Source organism: Brachyhypopomus gauderio, chromosome 6, assembly GCF_052324685.1.
Source record: "Brachyhypopomus gauderio isolate BG-103 chromosome 6, BGAUD_0.2, whole genome shotgun sequence".
In the NCBI taxonomy this organism is placed as follows: Eukaryota; Metazoa; Chordata; class Actinopteri; order Gymnotiformes; family Hypopomidae; genus Brachyhypopomus; species Brachyhypopomus gauderio.
Window position 1 is genome coordinate 32494102 of NC_135216.1, and position 22889 is coordinate 32516990.

Consider the following 22889-nt stretch of genomic DNA (forward strand, 5'->3'; position numbering starts at 1 on the left):
GTCTGCATGTTTCCAGAACCAGAAGTTTGTTCCTACAGTAGCTGGATCCAAAGAGTAGTGTTCAGAGCAAACCGGGACAGAGTGGTTCTTCAGAGCAAACCGGGACAGAGCGGTTCCTTAGAGCAAACCGGGACAGAGCGGTTCCTCAGAGCAAACCGGGACAGAGTGGTTCCGCAGAGCAAACCGGGACAGAGTGGTTCTTCAGAGCAAACCGGGACAGAGCGGTTCCTTAGAGCAAACCGGGACAGAGCGGTTCCTCAGAGCAAACCGGGACAGAGTGGTTCCGCAGAGCAAACCGGGACAGAGTGGTTCTTCAGAGCAAACCGGGACAGAGTGGTTCTTCAGAGCAAACCGGGACAGAGCGGTTCTTCAGAGCAAACCGGGACATGTTACATGGATGGGGTGATTTGCCAGTGCATTATATTTGTGCTCAGTGATGCGCTGAGTAGCAACCCAGCAAACCAGATGATTGGGGCACTGAGATCAACTACAGCAGTGCTGGAATCTGACCCTGCATCTCTGTCCAAATCGGCCACTCAGCCTACATGCAGTCAATTGTAACGTTCCTGAGGAACAAGTCGGTAAACAGGACAACAATTGTGGGAGATGGTTTAATAAGTTTCACACAAAACACTAAACCTAAGACAACTGAAACAAAAATAACACATACACAATACCCAAGATAACTAAACTGAAACAAACATGATGCTAACAAGTACACCAGTGAAAGAGACAAACACAAACCGGAAACCACAATCAGAGATACTTCGGTAAACAAACACAATAGCATGGCAAACAAACACGAATACAACAATAACAGACAATCAAGAACATAAAATGCAGGGTTTAAATACACGGGTAAAACAAGAAACCAAACCAGACACAGGCGACACTAATGAGGGGCAGAGTTACAAATGAGGAGGCGTGATGATTCACATTACAACACTGAGCACATGGATAATGAAAATAAATGATTAAAGTTAATTAAAACCAGGAAGCTAAACCAAAACAAAACTGGGAACCGCAACGCCAAAGATCGATTGCGACATCAGTATATTACCATGACTATTTAATTTTGCTATTTATTACAACCGTTGTTCATTATCTAATTCATTGATGTTACTACCTACAATAGTTGAAGCTTTGGATAAACACACACAACACTAATAGCAATACAAATACCTGAAGTTACTCAAAACACTTGTTAATCTAAAAACTTGTTAATGCTGTTTATTCCTGTTGTGCACTGTTACACAGCCTCCACTGACCACACATCCTTTGATCCAATAAAAATTAGTGCAAATATGGGCCGGTTCTCTTAAGTGTGAACCAAAACAGAACCCGTCCCATGTTAGTGGAAAATGGCTACCAGTGCCCCCATACCCACCAGGTCACCCACCCCTTGACCGTACACCCACCAGCCCTCAAGCCCATAAGCAATAATCACACGTCACTCTGGGTCATTTTGCTAATTTTAATTTTGTAGCAAGTTTATACAAAGACGAATTAGTAAGGTTTTGTCTATAAATAGATGCTTATAAAAACATCCAGCATTCTTTAAGTAAGCATTCTAAAAACCATTATTGTCAACATAAGCAATTGGAATGATAACTACTGTCAAATGTGCAGAGTTTGAGTCTAGCTCAGTAGGGAGAATTGTATCAGGGCAGCTTTGCACTCCTCCATTTCAGAATGAATCATATGTTTATATGGAATTATGGTGATTGTAGTTTTTACCTGTCAGAGCATGGCAAGCTGATGTCTGAGGAACACAGCATTATTGCTGAAAGATTCCCATGGGTTTCATAATGAAATGCTAAGTGGCTTGAACTACAGCTGCGTAGTGCTAAGCAGTGCTCAGTGGTTTGTGCTGCTGTTTCTTGTCTGCTTGCGTGGATTCGTTATTTGCAAACCGAACATTATACAGATGCTGCTGTAACAGTCCACAGCACCTGTGTCTCCTTTTCTCTGTCCGAAAAAATGTCATGGATATACACTTCTGAAAGGGCAAAAAGGATCCATACTGCAATGGACTCAGCACAGAATCAACACAGATGGAAAACACTTTGATGAAAGATAAAATGATTTACTGAAAGATTGAATGAGGTTTATAAAGAACCCGAATAAGAAAGGCAGAAGAGGGGAGAGAGAGACAGATAAAGTTAGTTGAATTCATCTGAAAGCAGAGTGAGAGTGTAGGAAGGATGGATGGATGGATGGACTCACATTTGTGCTCCAAATGAACTCAGACATCAGTGCCATCTGGGACTCCCTTCCCTCTCTCCACCAGAGCAGGAAGGATGGAAAGAAATGAGAAGATCAAAATGGATCATGTTGAACTCCTACCTCCTAAATTCCTTTTCCCATATCAGGTGGCCAACAAGGTGGAGAGGAAGAGGATTTCAGAATGGACTTAAGATTTGCAGAGACCTACTACTGTAGCAGTGGTCAGCAATGGTGGTGACACGTGGCACTGTGGGTCCACCACGCTTGGTCTACACTGGGCTCTGTCTCTTCCACTCACCCAGCCACCATCGCCTGGATGAAGAACACTGAGTGGGCTTCCACAGTGGCATGGACAGCCTGTCTGTACTAGCAGTCAGTGTTGCATCATGAGCAGTTTCATTGCTGGTGTGCGTCCACTGGGACTGCAGGTACAGGCCTGGCAATACTGCAGCTGGGCTGCTTGGTGCACTGTGCGGCCTGAACCCACTATCTGGAGAGAGGTGTGTGTGTGCGTATGTGTGCATACATGTACATGCTGATTTAGGTTCACATTTTGTACACAAAAAACTATTTTGCACATTGCTTATAACGTGTACTTTTTTGCTTATAAACATTATTTATGCATAAATATGACAGAATTTAAAAAAATCACAATAAACAGTAGATGAAAACAATAACAAAATCAAAACTCCTGCCAATGGGATCATTAAAAACAAGTGCATGCCCAATTAGTTCTCCTGGAAGAATTCAGCCTGGATCACAGAGGGCTTTTAATTAGCCATGACCTGTTTATAGTGGCTGGTGTTCTTATAGTGTTCTTCTGAATGCTGGTTTTCCTGACTATTTCAGTTTGTGAATTTACATTGTTTTATATAATGCCGCTGCCATCCAATCAGAAGCACCTCAGAACCATTGCAGGAGCCTCTGCAGAAGCTAAACGCATCTCCAAAAGCCAGGCTCCTTCGTATGGAATCTCTCTGGCCAAAACAATGTGAAGATGATGTTCACTGCCAATTAGAGAAAGGATTAATCTTAGGCATTATTCATTATTGCTACAGGTCGTCATACAATCTACTACCTTCTGCTAGGCTCTGACATGCTGTAGCCTAAAACAGAACTACAGAACTACATATCCCAGCTTTCCCAGCACACCAGGCCGCATTCCTTTAGCCACACCTCAAACACTTTTATAACACACGTATGACATTCCCCCTTGAAATCTTGTTTCTTGTTGACAACCTGTTGTCAGCTTCTCTAAACACAGATTATGTCTAGGATCGTTTGATTGATGTTCTTCAGCCTCCTACCTGACCATAACACACCTCGTATTTTGGCTGGTGCTGAGAATCATCGTCCTTGGACTCTCAAATCGGGTTGTGATCTCATAATGGTTATGGTTTGGATTTGTGTCGGAGAATGTCATTAGTAATAAGCCCTTTTATGATCACAAATTCAATAAGCGAAATCACCGACAAAAGATGCGGCTTATATGGTCATGAATACACAGCAATCAAACCACCAAACTAATGGAAATACTTTTTATACTGTCCAAGATCATCTTATTAGCTAGTAATCTTTCACCCAAACATTAATGCATTATTAAAGGAGATTATATTCAACATTATCTGCACTATCCTACACAAGCTTCAAACATGGCAACAAAGACATCTTTAAAATGTGAAAGGGCCATGTCAAAGTGTACTGAAACTCTGGAAGCACTTGTGTTTGTCAAATGCTACAAGTTCAACTCAACATTGTTTTTAAGCTCTGTACAAAAAAATAACAGGTAAAACTGTACACTGTATTGCTAAAGACGAAACACAAGTCGTGTTCAGTCAGAATATGGAACTCCTGGCCGCATTTAATCGGAATACAGACCTCCTGGCCATGTTGAATTGGAGTACAGACCTGCTGACCATGTTTAATCAGAGTACAGACCTCCTGGCCAAGTTGAATCAGAGTGCAGAACTCCTGGTCATGTTGTATTAGAGTACAGACCTCGTGGCCACATTGAATCGGAGTATAGACCTCCTGGTCATGTTGTATTAGAGTACAGACCTCGTGGCCACATTGAATTGGAGTATAGACCTCCTGGTCACGTTGTATCAGAGTACAGACCTCGTGGCCACGTTGAATCGGAGTATGGACCTCCTGGCAGTGTTCAGATGGAGTGCAGGACTCCTGAGCTTCAAAGATTTCAAAACAACATACACATTTATTGAGCTTGTTTGATGTCCTGTAATGGAATCATAGAACATACTTCTGTCTCATGCCCTAAAATTCCACAAGTGAACAGTTGATATTTACACCTGGAGACAGGCAGCATCAGACGGTTCTTTGCTTTACTCTATCCTACTCTGCTTTACCTCACTAATATACCCAACTGTGTTCTGTATTCTGCCATGCTCTTCCCTACTCTTGGGATTTTCTTGTGAAGTTTCAGTCCAGCTCCTACATATGATGATGAATGAAGCTCGGTTTTTTTTATGGAGTTTCTGGAGCTGTTCTCTTACACCCATCCAGCTGCCAAGTGTTGGTGTACATCCACAAAACCGCCCAGACTCCTGAAAGACCTTCAGGTGCCCTCCAGGTGTCCTTAAGATGCCCCCAAGAGTCGACCGATGCTCAGGTCCCACCATCAAAACTCCCAGCTCTGTAGGAAGGTCTCTGAACATCTGGAGGACATCCGTGATGCTTCTGCAGCCTCTGTGGCTGTGGTCTCTTTTGCTCGGGCTTCATCGTACGCAGTTAGCTGCACGTGGACCAAGTGGCTGGTGACATCTGTGCTCCAGGCTGTCTGGTGCTGGAGCCCTGTAGCTTCACCCGGGGCCAAAATATACTCCGGACCCATCTCCATGGAGACAGACCCACGGATGACAGGAGGGCTGGATATTTAAATCTCATCGCTGTACTTAGCACTGTCCTGTGAGACTGTGTGAGACAAGCTGTTCAAAATTGCTTGAAACCTCAACAACTGCATTTTCTGCAGGCCTGGAAAGTTTGTTCCTTAGTGGAGAGGAACTCTCTCCAAATTAAGCTGGAAGCAGAGAGGAAGAGGGCACGAGGAGGGGGGAGACTGTGTTATTTAACTGGTGTTCCTATAGTTTAGCACTAGTATAAAGTGCACTTATTCCAACATTGAGACTTTACACTCTGATTCCTGTAATTCTGGCTCATCTTGGCTCCTTTTCCGAAGTATTTAGAGTCCAAAACAGGAAATCTCGTACTCTTCCATAGACTCTTATTACATCTTCATGATCTTGTAACACTTACAATCCAGTTATAATGTCCTTTGCTTTCTACTGCTATTAAATTCTGCCTGAGCTAAATGTATTAATGTCAGATTGTCTTATTTATGTAATCAAAACACTGAATTTCTAGCCAGAGGCGGTATGGCAATATACGCTTTAGAAAGTAGATATATGTGGTGGAAAGTCTGGCTCTGGATGAGGAGCTGGAGGCTTTGGCTCCGCCACATCACGAAGGGGCCATCGTTAATTACAGCACCCCCTGCTGTGTGGTGTCTGCCATCACAGCTGTCAGACGCAGGCCAGTAAACAGATTGGAGCAGCGTGGAGAGGCTGAGATCCAGCACCAGCAGCCATCAGTCATCTGCCCCTGCCTGGGAGTGCTTTGTGCAGCACATCACCCAGCCCGGCATCCTGCCCCACGCTAGCGCAGAAGTGTCCCCGTCTGGACTAGTACAGCATAAACACGTCCCTGTCTGGACTAGTACAGCATAAACACGTCCCTGTCTGGACTAGTACACCATAAACACGTCCCTGTCTGGACTAGTACAGCATAAACACGTCCCTGTATGGACTAGTACAGCATAAACACGTCTCTGTCTGGACTAGTACAGCATAAAACACGTCCCTGTCTGGACTAGTACAGCATAAACACGTCCCTGTCTGGACTAGTACAGCATAAACACGTCCCTGTCTGGACTAGTACAGCATAAACACGTCCCTGTATGGACTAGTACAGCATAAACACGTCCCTGTCTGGACTAGTACAGCATAAACACGTCCCTGTCTGGACTAGTACAGCATAAAACACGTCCCTGTCTGGACTAGTACAGCATAAACACGTCCCTGTCTGGACTAGTACAGCATAAACACGTCCCTGTCTATCTCCTACTCCAAGATAGTGTGGAATAGCATGCATTTTTATCTCGACTAGTACAGTACAACATGGGTCTCTGCCTGGACTAGCACGGCATACCATCTACTTCCCCCCCACATGCTAGCTTAGTGCACATTTTGGGTTGTGTTTCCAATTTCAGAATAGGTCGCCCAGTGTCGGACAGCTCAAACTAATTTTTCTGTGGGACAAACAGGATGTCATGACAACTTTTCACCACTTTTGGCAGTTAAGTATGTCTACAAAATAACTGCCATATCTGTGTTGCATTCTGAAAACATCTACCCCAAAATAGTGGTATCATCAAGGGAATGCATGCATCAAAATAGCACTGCAATCTAGCTACTTTTACGAGCAAAAGCTTCCTGTGGTTCTGATGCAGGATACACCGAACCTATGAGAATCATGGCCAGTCACTCCTGAAATAGAACAAAAAAATTTTTTGTACCTACAGCAGAAAAAACAGACTTTTCTGAACTTACTTAGCTACCTAGACAGGAACTTGTCTGTTGCTATGACACTCACGTCTTCTCAGGCCACTGTTGTCCCAGATGATTTCTGTCTGAGATTCATAATGTTGCCTATAGCTGTGCACTTTATCATCTGTATGGGGTGATGATGCAAACACCACAGCAGACGAGTTCTCATGACTACATGAGCAGTGCAGACAATGTGACCCGTCTGACTGGCAAGAGTAAAACTTGTGTCTGTCCTACTGGTGTCATTTAAAACTGCCTCCATCAGTACCCAAGCCTGATAAAAATGTCCTCAACCCAATTAACACCTGAGCATCGTCCTGTTGCCCCTTCAAAATCTTTTCCTATAAAGACTCCTGAGAACCCCCAAATCATGTCTCCTGTCAGCCCAGTCCTCAACCCCATGAGTGTCCCCAAATCATGTCTCCTGTCAACACAGTCCTCAACCCCATGGCACTGTCCCCAAACTAGAAAACAATTAACTCCATCCCCAACCCAGTTTACACCAGCTCGTGTCTCTAATACAGTTAATGACAATGTCCCCAGCCCAGTTTACACCAGCTCGTGTCTCTAATACAGTTAATGACAATGTCCCCAGCCCAGTTTACACCAGCTCGTGTCTCTAATACAGTTAATGACAATGTCCCCAGCCCAGTTTACACCAGCTCGTGTCTCTAATACAGTTAATGACAATGTCCCCAGCCCAGTTTACACCAGCTCGTGTCTCTAATACAGTTAATGACAATGTCCCCAGCCCAGTTTACACCAGCTCGTGTCTCTAATACAGTTAATGACAATGTCCCCAGCCCAGTTTACACCAGCTCGTGTCTCTAATACAGTTAATGACAATGTCCCCAGCCCAGTTTACACCAGCTCGTGTCTCTAATACAGTTAATGACAATGTCCCCAGCCCAGTTTACACCAGCTCGTGTCTCTAATACAGTTAATGACAATGTCCCCAGCCCAGTTTACACCAGCTCGTGTCTCTAATACAGTTAATGACAATGTCCCCAGCCCAGTTTACACCAGCTCGTGTCTCTAATACAGTTAATGACAATGTCCCCAGCCCAGTTTACACCAGCTCGTGTCTCTAATACAGTTAATGACAATGTCCCCAGCCCAGTTTACACCAGCTGTGTCATTAACCTTCACAGCTCTGCTTGCTGTCCCTGGCCTCGTGCTCCTCCCTTCTCACCTCTGGTCTGTCTAAGTCGTCTCCCCTGTGTCAGCTGGAGGTCTGACGGGAGCTGACAGCACAAGGGTGTGAGGTCTCATGGGACACGGGGCTCCTGAGAAGGTTCCATTCCATCCCTGTACTCTTTCTGCAGAATCACAGACATCAGGTGGCCAAGAGACTTAATGGAGACTTAATGGAAGGTAGATTAAAAAGATGACCTGGAGATCCCAAAGCACCATGAGAGGCTGCCCACTAAAATACTTTCTTTTTTGTTCACTAAATGTGTGTTGACTCAGTCAGCGGTAAGAACTACGGAACTACAATTACCACCTTATTAAACCAATTAAATCTACCATATTTCTAACTGTAAACCTTCAGATTTTCCTTGAAAGTCTAATTGTCCCCGTCCTCTCCTGTCCAACACTCAAGGCCTGTTTTCACACAGTCACCTCCGTTTTGCTGTTCGTCGGCAGCTTGTGTTTGGGTGGGAGGTGGGGGGACAGTGCGTATCCCATATGTTGAGGGAACATCTCAGGCAGTGTCTCTATGCTAAAATGATGCTTGTAGGAGTAGGCCTGGTGTCTGCTGGCGGGGTGGGACAGCGGCAGCTGCTGGTGGCCCATAAGGGGCACGTGATGCTGGGCAGGGCTCTTAACAGGGTCCCAGGCTCTGAAGGCCGAACTGGAGGTGAGGGGGTGGGTGTTGGTCTTGGAGATCTTGGGCTTTGGGAGGTGGGTGGGTGTGATGGTGATTGCAAGTGGGGCGTGGATATCGGGTGGAGGGAGGTAGGGCTTGTCTTTTGGGTGGAGAATGATGGGCTGGAAGGTGACAGGAGAATGCTGGTGGTGCATGTAGTCCACGACAGGGTAACTCTTGTAGTAGTCTCTGACAGGTGGATCTACTGTGAGAAACAAGGAGAAACAACAAGAGATTCAAAATATATAACACAAAGTAACTGTTTAGCATCACTTAAAGTTTCTCTAATGCCCTGGAGGAAAACTCAAATATATTGGACAAATATATTGGATTAATAATGGAATGGTCAATACCAGCACTTTATTTGAAGTATATTTAACATATCCACATCTCTTCATTCAATAATACAGTATAATAACTAATAATGGCAAATGGGACATTTGAAAGAAATGTCTGATGTAAAAAATCCTATTAAAAATGTCTATGCTGATTAACTTATCTGATTGCATATGTTAAAAAAAATTAAATATATATAATAAATATGTTTGTGAATGGTAAATGCAGAACATGCGAAACAACCATTATGTAGCAGCATGTGTGTGATGCCCTGTGTCCTTCTACAGTGATTATCTTGTGCTGTGTGACTTGGTGATTAAAGTGGAGCCTGATTTAAATACAAGAGGCTGAGGCCCACTGGTGATAGGCAGGCGTGCCCTTGGGTTTCTCTTTAACACATACACACTTTGGCCCCTTTAGCATGGAAATGAATGTGCTAAAGGGATCTGAGGAGCTGCAGCAGCAGAGAGGGGGTCCTGCAGCACTCTGGACTCTCCCCGTGTAAACATTACTGCCTGCGTGCTAATACAGAGCGTGGAAACACAGTGGCAGTCAAGCGCTGCCTTTTTGGTAAGTCACATGGTTTCTTATTTTTATCCATATTGCAGCTGAAAACAAACCATCTATAATATATGGGAAAATGGTTTTAATAAGTGCAGCGTGATAATGTAATGGATCCTGATGGTCAGAACTCCATTTCCCAGAATTCCATGAGCCGGCGTCTCAGACCATCATCCCCTGAATACTGACCTTACACCTGTCATTCATTAACATAACCCCATTTATACCAGAGGTCAGTTCATACTCTGCGAAGTAAGGCTGGGCGATATGGAGCAAAAATAATATCTCGATATTTTTTAGCTGAATGGCGATATACGATATATATCTCGATATTTGTTCTTCCCAAAAGGTAATAACAAAGAGGCAGTAATAAGTCAAATCTACGTCCCAAATGAGTTGCGCGAAGAAGAGAGGCAGGACAGGGCGGAAGTTGTTAAAAGAGAAACTCAAGTAAATTCACTATTCACAGTGTTGTGCGAGTTCAAAAGAACGCGTTCATTGAACACGCTCATTTTTTCGTGAACGTTGAACTGAACGAAACACATTTTTTTATAACTTGAACGTGAATTAGTTCACATTATGTGTCATGAACGGTAGACATCACTGTAAATGAACGTTGGAATTTGTTCCCATTGAAAACTGAGTGACATCTGTTTTCTCTTTTGAAACGCAACGAGAGAAATTTCCTCCCTCCTGCATTCTCCCTGGTGCCGCTTAAATCATGCATCACCAGACAGAAATGGTTTTGACGTTGTGTGTGCAATGCATTGTAGGCAACGTAGTGTCCGCATGAGAATAGTTAACATACTGGCTAGTTAATAACATACTGGCTTCCGCACGACGTTACCCGTGATGAATTGCAGCAGAGCGGGGTAGGCATAGCACGTATAAGAATGTATAGTGATTTCTAGTTTGTACTTGTCACGTCTGGCTCCGCCCCCTTTTAGTCTCGTCGTTTTTATGTTTTCCTTGTTCTTGTTACGCCCCTCTGTTTCAGCTGTTCCGTGTTAGCTCGTCTTAGTTTTACAAGTGTGTGTGTATTGCCTATGTCCAGACTATACCTTTAGGGATCATTGTCGTTTCTTTATCTCCTAGTTGGTGTGTATATGTCCAGACTATACCTTCAGGGATCATTGTCGTTTCTTTATCTCCTAGTTGGTGTGTATATATAGCCTATGTCCAGACTATACCTTCGGGGATCATTGTCGTTTCTTTATTTCCTAGTTGGGTGTGCACGGTATTCACGCCTTATCTGTGATTCGTGGTTTTGATTAGCTTCGTGTTTGTGTATGGTTAAAGTCTCTGTTCCATTTTCAGGTTCGTAGTGTTTTAGGTTTTCAGTTCATGTTTGGTCTCCGTGTTCTCTAACGTGATATCGTGCCTGGCAATACATGTATGTTCTGTTAGACTTCATGTTCATGTATGGCCGTTACTTGCTTCCCGTGTGTTTGTTCATGTCAGTGTATGTAACAATTAGTTGTACTCTTGTTTGGTCTAGTTTTGTGCCCTTGTCATTTCCGCTGCCTTTTAGTGTATTAAGCGTTAGTTCTCTATTCATCATACCACGGCATTCGCGGTCCACTCGCGTGTCGTCTGCAGATGTAAGATGTAAAATAAAATCTAATAAGATTGTACTATCTACTTCGCATTTGTGTCCGCCCCTTGATTGCGCAACAGCCAAATCATGAAAAAAGTATTTGAATATCTCACGAAAAAAAGTAAAATGAACTGAACTTTGAACTAGTTCATAATTAAAATTGTGAACTTTAACGTGAACTGTTCATGAAATACTTCCACACTACTGATGTAGCTCCTCGTTTAGGAACTAAATCATTCACAGTGTGAGCACTGCTGCTCTCTCCGCTGTTGGCCATGTTTATTTTGCGCGCTGCACGCACAACCTGCGTCCTTGCGTCATAATGTCGCGATATAGCGAAATCCTATCGAATAAAGAAATGTACCGATATTTTTGTGAACGATATTATATCGCCCACCCCTACTGCGAAGTATTGCCAAACCTTATGTGAAGCGTACCGAGCGATCTTGGATATTGATTGGATTATCTGGTTTAGGAATCTTGGACTGTTTTTGCACTACGCTTTTGCTGAACGTTTTGCCTTGTCTGGTGTTTTTTCTTCGCCTTAATGAGGTGTTGTAATAAACTGATCCTGTGTCTGCAAATGTCTGCGCTTGCCGTCACGTCTGTGCCCTTACAGCTAGAATGTTAACATATTAGTCCTAGCATTATAGGCCTAGCATGTTAGTAATGCTACAGGCAGAAGCAAGAGCAGGTGTTAGCATTTTATCTATGGAGAGAATAACATTGTTATTAACAGTGTTGCACTGTCTGTCTGTGATAGGGTATGTTAGCGTGATAGCATATGATGTTGTTGTGGTAGAGAGTGTTAGCCTGTTATGATGGATCAGCCACTCTCTGCTCAGTCTGCCAGCACTGCCATCACTGCCCTCAAACCAGCAGAAAAGAAAAAATAAATATAACAACTTGTTTCACTGGTGATGGAAAGAATTAAGCAGGGTACAAATGTGTGTGCCTACCGCTGCGGGTGAGGCCTGCATCTACGACCACCATACCACACACAGCAGTTCTTACACTCTTTTCAGGAAAGAGCCAGTTCAATCAAGATAATTTGCTACTGCAATCGTGCTAGTGGACTCAGGGTCATATGCTCAAATGGATGCTAATTGAAGTGCTATTCAAGAATCTCTTCTCTAACATGTTAATATATGCGGATATGCAAATGAGCACTTCACTAGCATGTGTTGCTGGTTTCCTCTGAGTGGGTATTGCTGTTACTTCATGTTATGTACTAACTCACACTGGCAGCACTGCCGAGACGTATGGAGACGTGTGTGAAATAAAGGAGCCGTGGATGAGACGTGAATGGAGCAGTGGTTCAGGGAGCAGGTGTAACGTCTAGGGTTATTATTTATGGAGTCTGAGTTAAGTGTTAATTTATTGTTTAGGGAGTGAGTGTAAATTCTCAGTTTATTGTTTAGGGTATGTGTGTAAACTGTTAGGTTTATGGTAAAGGTGCATTTATAAAGAGGCTATTATAGTGATAATGAATAGGTATGAAAGGATCTGTTGCCAAGAGCTGCATTAATATCAGCTAGTAGATTTAAGGATTGCAATACCTGACACACACACACACACACACACACACACACACACACACACACACACACACACACACACACACACACACACAGAGCAAATCAATTACAAGCCTGGTTTAGTGTGCTTGACTGCTTGAGACTTATGAGTGTTAGATATTTTAATATTCTATTACATAATAGTAGCTCTTCAGTATTTGAAATTAAAATGGTTTGGTATCAGAAATAGTATTAAATTGATTTTGGAGACGTGTGTGGACTAGAACCTTGAGATGATTGTTCTGCTTCTCTCCAGTGTTCCAGCAGCTTCATGAGAACATGGAAGAGCATGTTGAACTGGGAAATGTAGTTCACTTTGAAACAGCTTCTCTGATACTGCTAGTGTTAATTTAGCTCCATTACTTCAGGGTTTTTCCCCTTTTAAGATTCACCAGGAGGTCGTGATACTCAACAGCTCCGCTAAGCCTCTCTGTGTGGGCTTGAGTGCACTGGTCTTTCCTCGTCAGTCCTTTAAACCAAGGCTCTTCCTGCCTGGACGAGTGTGCGTGTGTGGGAACGGGCGAGTATTGGCGCGTGCATGTCTGCATCGGGACGATGACGCCAGAGGGCCACAGATCCATTCGGTGGCACTACGTGCACAGGAAGTGCTAGTGGAGGGAACATATGTCCCTATACAGGCAGGAGGTCTCCCTCTCCTCCCGTGGTCCCACGGCTTTGATCTACCCATACTCTCTCTCTGTCCCTCTCCCTCTCTGTCTCTCCATCGTTCTCCTCAAATCCTCTGTCTTTGGTTCTGTTTTTCACCTCTCCTTCTCTCTGCCTCTCTCACTTCCTGTTCCTCCTTCTCTGGTCGTGTTTTTAATTAAGGTAGCATTTGGGCCAATGACCTGCTGACACACCTGTCGCACGTTGGCCGCACTCTTCTATCCTTCCCTCAGGCCCCGCCCACTCTCACTCTCCCTCCGTTTGATCTCTCCGTCCTTTCACTGACTTTGACTGCACTGTTGGAATCGAGCCGATTCCAGGTGAAATCATCCACATAGAATGTGTGTGTGTGTGTGTCAGTGTGTGCATGTATTATGTGTGTGTGTGTGTGTGTGTGTCAGTGTGTGCATGTATTATGTGTGTGTGTGTGTGTGTGTGTGTGTCAGTGTGTGCATGTATTATGTGTGTGTGTGTGTCAGTGTGTGCATGTATTATGTGTGTGTGTGTGTGTGTGTGTCAGTGTGTGCAGGTATTATGTGTGTGTGTGTGTGTGTGTGTGTGTGTGTGTGTGTGTCAGTGTGTGCATGTATTATGTGTGTGTGTGTGTGTGTCAGTGTGTGCATGTATTGTGTGTGTGTGTGTGTGTGTGTGTGTGTGTGAGCATGTGCAGGTATTATGTGTGTGTTTGTGTCAGTGCGTGCATGTATTGTGTGTGTGTGTGTTTGTGTGTGTGTGTGTGTCAGTGTGTGCATGTATTATGTGTGTGTGTGTGTGTGTGTGTGTGTGTGTGTGTGTCAATGCGTGCATGTATTATGTGTGTGTGTGTGTGTGTGTTTGTGTGTGTGTGTGTGTGTTTGTGTGTGTGTGTGTAAGTGTGTGTGTGTGTGTGTGTGTGTGTGTCAGTGCGTGCATGTATTATGTGTAAATGTGCGCGTGTACTGTTCCTGGGCATATGGCTGCAGTACGCAGTAACTTAGGTGCAGACATATGCAGTGTGGCTCTGTGTGTGTGTGGGTGGTGGTGGTGGGGGGGGGGGGGGGGGGGGGGACTGACCCATTTAGTCTACATAAAAATGTCCCTGGTGCAGAAGTCTGGGTAACACTGTGGATTATAAGATTTGATGTCTCATACTTTATTCTAACATCAGTCTTCTGCATGTGGTTATTTCAGAGGTCAGTGGTGGAGGGCTAGAAAGCAAAATTTGAGTTTGCATGTCATAAGCACCAAAATAATACAAATATCTTTTAAATGTGGCTGAATTAAATACACACATGCACATATACACACACATGCACATTATACAGTACCTGTCATATATGCATATTAAATATTGTAGGTTCATTATAATATATCAGGTTACATGGACAAGATCCAGATCTGCTCCATACAAACTTTCCACTGGTGTTCCACAAAGAACAACGTTTGGTCCTCTCCTCTTTTAGTAAAGTCAAATCCTCACTTGGTTTCTCATGCCATATCTGTGCTCTCCTTTGCACCTTTCAACACTCATGCTTCTGCTCGTGTATTGGCAGGCCTAGCAGACATCTCTTCACGGATGGCAGCTTATCACTTGAAGCTAAATCTCATCAAGACTGAGCTGCTCTATATCGCTGGAGATGCCTTCCTAAGTTAAGACCTTGCTATCTCACTGGAGAACAGGCAGGCTTCATTTCAGTGCCATCAGACTCCTGCAACTCAGAATGCTGCATTCTCTCCCCTGGTTTCCATGGAATTAATTTTCCCTGGCTGTCCATACAGCTGAATCGCTGTTTGTTTTGAATACTCACATCTTCACTAAGTACTTAAATCCTGTCTTCTTTTCCACTCAAGGGATTAAACTTGATAGTATTCTTAACCCTCACCTTCTATTGTCACATAAGGATGTGTATTTGTTAGAGTGCAAGGCACTTCTGTAAGTCCCTCAGTGTGAGGGTGTGTGTGCCCTAAAGGCAATGGGGGGGCAGAGCTGTCCTGGGTTGTGGGGGCACACAAGGTTCAGGGCAGGAGGGGTTGGAGTAGGAACGATACGTTCTATGACCAGAAGCTGAACTGTTTATCCACAGGCTTATCTGATCTGTGTGTGTGTGTGTGTGTGTGTGTGTGTGTGTGTGTGTGTGTGTGTGTGTGTGTGTGTGTAAAATGCTTGAGAGATGTATTCTGCAGCAGTTGTGATGCCTGTGATTGCACTCACTACAACGTGGCTACACCTACAGCAGGCTTAGAGCATCTAAAACCTCTGAACAAAGAGGTGATCCAGGGGCCAGAGAGAGAGAGAGAGAGAGAGAGAGAGAGAGAGAGAGAGAGAGAGAGAGAGAGAGCCAGCTGAGGAGAGATAGAAGGATGGAAGGGGGGAGATTTAGAAAACCAGAGAGGTGGGAGGGGGGAGATTTAGAAAGCTGGAGAGGTGGAGTGAGGCAAATGGTTCAGTCCTGATGGACAGCAGTGTGGACGACCTTTTGACCTTTATAACCAGTAACAGGCAGAATGGTGACCTGCTCCTCTACATCACACACCTTGACCTGCCATACCTCACTCACACCTCTACCTCAGACACCTGTACCTCAGACACCTGTACCTGACTCACACCTCTACCTCAAACACCTCAACCTGACTCACACCTCTACCTCAGACACCTCTACCTGACCCAAACCTCTACCGAGCGAACGAAAATTGTTGACGTTGTTGAGGCCGTATACTCCAACGCTAGGAATCTAGCACTAGGACCCTGGAGCGGTTATTTTCTGCATTAGCGCTAGATTCGGCAAAGTTCACATCGCGCAAGAACAACTGAACAACACACACTTATAATAATTTAATGCCTCCCCTCATAAAATTCCAGACATTTTAAGACATTTTTAGGCCTTGAATATGGAAAACTAAATTTAAGACATTTTAAGACTTTTTAAGGACCCGCGGGTACCCTGTCTACCTCACACCTCTACCTGACTCACACCTCTACCTCAGACACCTCTACTTGACTCACACCTCTACCTCAGATTCCTCTACCTCTAAACAATACAGTATATGTAGATGTATTATTAACATACAAATTAATAAGACATTTTATAGCAAAAAGAAATAGGCATTAGATCAGAGTCTAAATAATAATTAACATCTTTTCTTGTGTTTTCTCTTATCTTATGGTAGTCCTGCAAAATCTACAGTTTATGTTTTTCCCTGTAATAGTTTGAGTTTTTTTGCATCAATCGGTGTTGGGAAGGTGGGGATTTTGTTATAATTCTATGCTGATAGGATTCACTGATGATTTTGCATTCTGGACATGAATAAATGTAGTAACTCTTGAAAGTTCAGTCTCTCCTGCCACATGCTTGTCACTCAAACATGACTCACTCACACACACCTCTACCTCACAAGCATCTACATCACACACCTGTGACTCATGGCTATGTGACAACGGAAATGAATAATAACAGAGAAAGTGTGTGTGTGTGCGCGTTACCCATGGGTTTGAGAGCAGAGTCTTTCTTGTAGGCCATGGAGAGGTTATTGTGGGGGTGATAGAGAGTCACAGCAGGTGTCAGCGACGGAAGAGCTGCATTATTCAGATGGTTCTGATCTACAGATGGAGAGAAGAAGACAGAAAGAGGAGAGAGAGAGAGAGAGAGATGGGGAAGAAAAAGAGGAAACAATATGGTGGGGAGAGTGGATACCAGGAATGACAGAGGCGAAGAAACAGAATTAGGGTTAGTGAAAAGGTTTAGTGTGTCTGTCATTCCATTGCTTTCAAGGTGTGTGTGTGTGTGTGTGTGTGTGTGTGTGTGTGTGTGTGTGTGTGTGTGTGTGTGATAGCAAATGATTTTTAGTCTTTTATGGTCTTAGTTTTTATCTGGTGGAGTTATGTTATTGTGGGTCACACACACACACATATTCCTGGACTGGAGAGATATAAGTAGAGCTGTTACACGGATACATGTGCTGGACAGTGAGTTACAGTAGGGTGTGTGTGTTACAAAGTTACAGTAGGGTGTGTGTATTACAGTTTCAGTAGGGTGTGTATGTTGCACAGTGAGTTACAGTAAGGTGTGTGTATTACAGAGAGTTACAGTAGGGTGTGTATGTTGCACAGTGAGTTACAGTAGGATGTGTGTATGACAGAGAGAGTTACAGTAGGGTGTGTATGTTGCACAGTGAGTTACAGTAGGGTGTGTGTATTACAGTGAGTTACAGTAGGGTGTGTATGTTGCACAGTGAGTTACAGTAGTTCAGAAAGCAGGCAATTGGGTCCAGACAATAAGTAACAGTGAGTTACAGTAGGGTGTGCGTATTACAGAGTTACAGTAGGATGTGTATGTTGCACAGGGAGTTACAGTAGGGTGTGCGTATTACAGAGTTACAGTAAGATGTGTATGTTGCACAGTGAGTTACAGTAGGGTGTGTGTATTACAGAGAGAGTTACAGTAGGGTGTGTGTATTACAGAGAGAGTTACAGTAGGGTGTGTATGTTGCACAGTGAGTTACAGTAGGGTGTGTGTATTACAGAGAGAGTTACAGTAGAGTGTGTATGTTGCACAGTGAGTTACAGTAGTTCAGAAAGCATGCAATTGGGTCAGGACAATAAGTAACAGTGAGTTACAGTAGGGTGTGCGTATTACTGAGTTACAGTAGGATGTGTGTATTAGAGTTACAGTAGGGTGTGCGTATTACAGAGTTACAGTAGGATGTGTATGTTGCATAGTGAGTTACAGTAGGGTGTGTGTATTACAGAGAGAGTTACAGTAGGGTGTGCGTATTACTGAGTTACAGTAGGATGTGTGTATTAGAGTTACAGTAGGGTGTGCGTATTACAGAGTTACAGTAGGATGTGTATGTTGCATAGTGAGTTACAGTAGGGTGTGTGTATTACAGAGAGAGTTACAGTAGGGTGTGTGTATTACAGAGAGAGTTACAGTAGGGTGTGTATGTTGCACAGTGAGTTACAGTAGGGTGTGTGTATTACAGAGAGAGTTACAGTAGGGTGTGTATGTTGCACTGTGAGTTACAGTAGGGTGTGTGTATTACAGAGAGAGTTACAGTAGGGTGTGTATGTTGCACAGTGAGTTACAGTAGGGTGTGTGTATTACAGAGAGAGTTACAGTAGGGTGTGTATGTTGCACAGTGAGTTACAGTAAGGTGTGTGTATTACAGAGAGAGTTACAGTAGGGTGTGTATGTTGCACTGTGAGTTACAGTAGGGTGTGTGTATTACAGAGAGAGTTACAGTAGGGTGTGTGTATTACAGAGAGTTACAGTAGGGTGTGTATGTTGCACTGTGAGTTACAGTAGGGTGTGTGTATTACAGAGAGAGTTACAGTAGGGTGTGTGTATTACAGAGAGAGTTACAGTAGGGTGTGTGTATTACAGAGAGAGTTACAGTAGGGTGTGTATGTTGCACAGTGAGTTACAGTAGGGTGTGTGTGTTGCACAGTGAGTTACAGTAGGGTGTGTGTATTACAGAGAGAGTTACAGTAGGGTGTGTATGTTGCACAGTGAGTTACAGTAAGGTGTGTGTATTACAGAGAGAGTTACAGTAGGGTGTGTATGTTGCACTGTGAGTTACAGTAGGGTGTGTGTATTACAGAGAGAGTTACAGTAGGGTGTGTGTATTACAGAGAGTTACAGTAGGGTGTGTATGTTGCACTGTGAGTTACAGTAGGGTGTGTGTATTACAGAGAGAGTTACAGTAGGGTGTGTGTATTACAGAGAGAGTTACAGTAGGGTGTGTGTATTACAGAGAGAGTTACAGTAGGGTGTGTATGTTGCACAGTGAGTTACAGTAGGGTGTGTGTGTTGCACAGTGAGTTACAGTAGGGTGTGTGTATTACAGAGAGAGTTACAGTAGGGTGTGTGTATTACAGAGAGAGTTACAGTAGGGTGTGTGTATTAGAGAGAGTTACAGTAGGGTGTGTATGTTGCACTGTGAGTTACAGTAGGGTGTGTGTATTACAGAGAGAGTTACAGTAGGGTGTGTGTGTTGCACAGTGAGTTACAGTAGGGTGTGTGTATTAGAGAGAGTTACAGTAGGGTGTGTATGTTGCACTGTGAGTTACAGTAGGGTGTGTGTATTACAGAGAGAGTTACAGTAGGGTGTGTGTGTTGCACAGTGAGTTACAGTAGGGTGTGTGTATTAGAGAGAGTTACAGTAGGGTGTGTATGTTGCACTGTGAGTTACAGTAGGGTGTGTGTATTACAGAGAGAGTTACAGTAGGGTGTGTGTATTACAGAGAGAGTTACAGTAGGGTGTGTGTATTAGAGAGAGTTACAGTAGGGTGTGTATGTTGCACTGTGAGTTACAGTAGGGTGTGTGTATTACAGAGAGAGTTACAGTAGGGTGTGTGTGTTGCACAGTGAGTTACAGTAGTTCAGAAAGCAGGCAATGAGGTCCAGACAATAAGCTGCAGACAGAGAAAGTTCTTGATAAAGGAAGCTGCAGATAAATATGGAGGCCACGTTTGGTGCTCCTCTGTAGTCTCGCAAAGAAATAAGAGCTTTGGCCACATTGTAAATGTCCTGAAGTCTGCACTACACTCAAATGTCAAACTATCCTCAGGGACCAAATCATACATAGGCATTAGAAAGCACATTAGCATGCACATTTGTCCTAGCTGTGCATGCACCACAATAACACAGCCTTGCTAATTAATAATGCATCACACAGTAAAAATACACAAGAATCATGCAGATTAACTTTATTTAAATATGTCCAGTCACACAGAAAGAAGACGATGGAGGCATTGTTATATATAATGTGTTATTACATGTACTACTGTAGTTAATATAGGGCTGTTGTTGAGGATGTGACTAAAGGTGTGATGTGTTCACACAAAAAAAATATTTCTGAATGTTATTATTAATACTTTAATATTGTTGTATTTGGAAATCTCATTATGAAATGCAGGGACCTGTTTACTAAGATAAGACATAACAGCATGCAGTTGGAGCTGTATGATTCACAGGTCCACAGGTGTGAGCTACATGATAGAGTAGATCACAGGCCTGAGCTGTAGGACAGTGCAGTTCACAGGTTTCAGATGTATGATAGAGCAGTTAACTGGGTTCAGATGTATGATAGAGTGGTTCACAGGTCTCAGATGTTTGATAGAGCTGTTCACAGGTCTCGGATGTATGATAGAACGGCTCACAGGTCTCAGATGTATGATAGAGCGGTTCACATGTCTCAGATGTTTGATAGCGCATCACATGTCCCGGATGTATGATAGAGCATTGCACATGTCTCAGGTGTATGATAGAGCATTTCATAGGTCTCAGATGTATGATAGTGTTTCACAGGTCTCAGATGTATGATAGAGCATTTCATAGGTCTCAGATGTATGATAGTGTTTCATAGGTCTCATGTGTATGATAGAGCGGTTCACAGGTCTCAGATGTATGATAGATCTGTGTACAGGATGACTGGAGCTATACTGAGAAATGCCAGCCATCCAGTTTTAAAAGTTATATAAAATATTAAAATATATATAAAATATAAAGTATATAAAAATATTCTCTTCTATTCCTTTTACAGCATGGGACACACAAGATGTGTATTTACAGTTGTGATCAAATTTATTCAACCCCCAATGCTGCGAAGGGTTTTATGGAATTCAGTGCACATTTGTAATTGTGTTCATAATGAAATCTTACAAGGACTTGTTAAAGAACTAAATGCAACTAAGATAGCATCAATTTTTTTTGTCATAAAGTATTAAATGGCCTTTTTGTGATTTCTTCATTGACACAATTATTCAACCCCTTTACGACTACCACTCCTAAGAACAGAGGTTCAATTCCAGTGTTTTCCATCAGGTATTGAAAACATCTGTGGATGTCAATGAGCAGCAATCAAGCATGATAAGCACCAATTAGGCAGATTTAAAAGGACTGTGATACTCAGCTCCTTCTAGACATCTACTGGTGTGTTTCCAAGCATGGTGAAGGCAAGAGAATGGTCCCAGAAGACAAGAGAAGAGGTTATTGCTCTTCACAAGAATGGCAATGGATATAAAAAGATTGCGAAGTTGTTAAATATTCCAAGAGACACTATCGGAAGTATCATTCGCAAGTTCAAGTTAAAGGGCACAGTGGAAACGTTACCTGGTCGTGGCAGAAAGAAGATCCTGACCGCGACTGCTGTGCGCTACCTGAAGCGTAATGTGGAGAAAAATCCCCGCGTGACTGCTAAGGAACTGAAAAAAGACCTGTCAGATGTGGGCACTGAAGTTTCAGCTCAGACAATAAGGCGCGCACTGCATAATGAAGACCTCCATGCCAGAACGCCCAGACGCACCCCCTTGCTGACTCCAAAGAACAAGAAAAGTCGACTGCAGTATGCCAAAAGTCATGTGGACAAGCCACAAAGGTTTTGGAACAGGTTTTGGAAACTAAATTAGAACTGTTTGGGACAATGGACCAGCGCTATGTTTGGAGAAGGAAGAACCAGGCTTATGAACAAAAGAACACCTTGCCTACTGTGAAGCATGGCGGGGGGTCAATTATGCTTTGGGGCTGTTTTGCTTCTAATGGTACAGGAAAGCTTCAACGTGTGCAGGGTACCATGAATTCCCTTCAGTACCAGGAGATCTTGGAGGAAAATGTGATGGAGTCAGTCACAAACCTGCGGCTTGGGAGACGTTGGACCTTCCAACAGGACAATGATCCGAAGCACACATCCAAGTCCACTAGAGCATGGTTGAACATGAAAGGCTGGAACATTCTAGAGTGGCCATCGCAATCACCAGACTTAAATCCAATTGAGAACCTCTGGTGGGACCTAAAGAAGGCAGTTGCAGTGCGCAAGCCTAAGAATGTGACTGAACTGGAGGCTTTTGCCCATGAAGAATGGGCTAAGATACCCATAGGTCGCTGCAAGACACTTGTGTCAAGCTATGCTTCACGCTTGAAAGCTGTCATAACTGGAAAAGGATGTTGTACTAAGTACTAAAAAATAATGTCACTAGGGGGTTGAATAAAACTGATAATGATGTGAGCACAGTAAAGACATTTGTGGTTATTCCATCATAAATATTGTTATGTTTGTCTAATTTATAAGTGCCTCTTTGATATAATTGTAAATAAGATGACTGAAATGATCAAAATCAATGTCAAACTGGCCAAAACACTTTATTTCAGTGGGGGTTGAATAAATTTGATCACAACTGTATGTACAGGATGTATGATGTGTATTTTATGTGTATTTTATCTGCAACAAGGGTAATTTATTATATTAAATTTGCTTCCATTGACCAATGTATCCTGACGTAATCTCTGCAGAGCACTAATAAAGCATGTGTGTATGTGTGCACTAGCCACTGTTACACAACCTGACTGCTGCTCTCTCACACTCAGTCTTCTGACCTTCAGACCACCTCTGAACCTGTGTCCCCCCTTCTGCTCTGCAGTTGGTATGGTCTGGTATGAATTCTGCTATTAACACAGTAG

General features: G+C 43.3%; 1 protein-coding gene and 1 long non-coding RNA gene across 3 annotated transcripts in view; one reads left to right on the forward strand and one right to left on the reverse strand.

Annotated features, from left to right (window-relative positions):
• Window positions 1-1460: 1460 nt before the first annotated feature.
• LOC143517720 (protein shisa-8) overlaps window positions 1461-22889 on the reverse strand; it is a 63489-nt gene continuing 42060 nt past the window's right edge. The window contains exons 5-6 of one of the 2 annotated variants that reach the window (XM_077010490.1): window positions 16916-17032; window positions 1461-8920 (exon numbers count right to left, since the gene is read on the reverse strand). In XM_077010490.1, coding sequence (XP_076866605.1) covers window positions 8460-8920; window positions 16916-17032 — 578 coding nt within the window. In that variant the 3' untranslated portion in view covers window positions 1461-8459. Of the gene's footprint in view, window positions 8924-16915; window positions 17033-22889 lie in introns of both variants that reach the window. The other variant, XM_077010489.1, reaches the window with a different exon arrangement.
• LOC143517724 (uncharacterized) overlaps window positions 16326-22889 on the forward strand; it is a 137023-nt gene continuing 130459 nt past the window's right edge. Inside the window, exon 1 of the long non-coding RNA XR_013132033.1 lies at window positions 16326-16378. This is a non-coding gene — a long non-coding RNA (uncharacterized LOC143517724). The remainder of the gene's footprint in view (window positions 16379-22889) is intronic.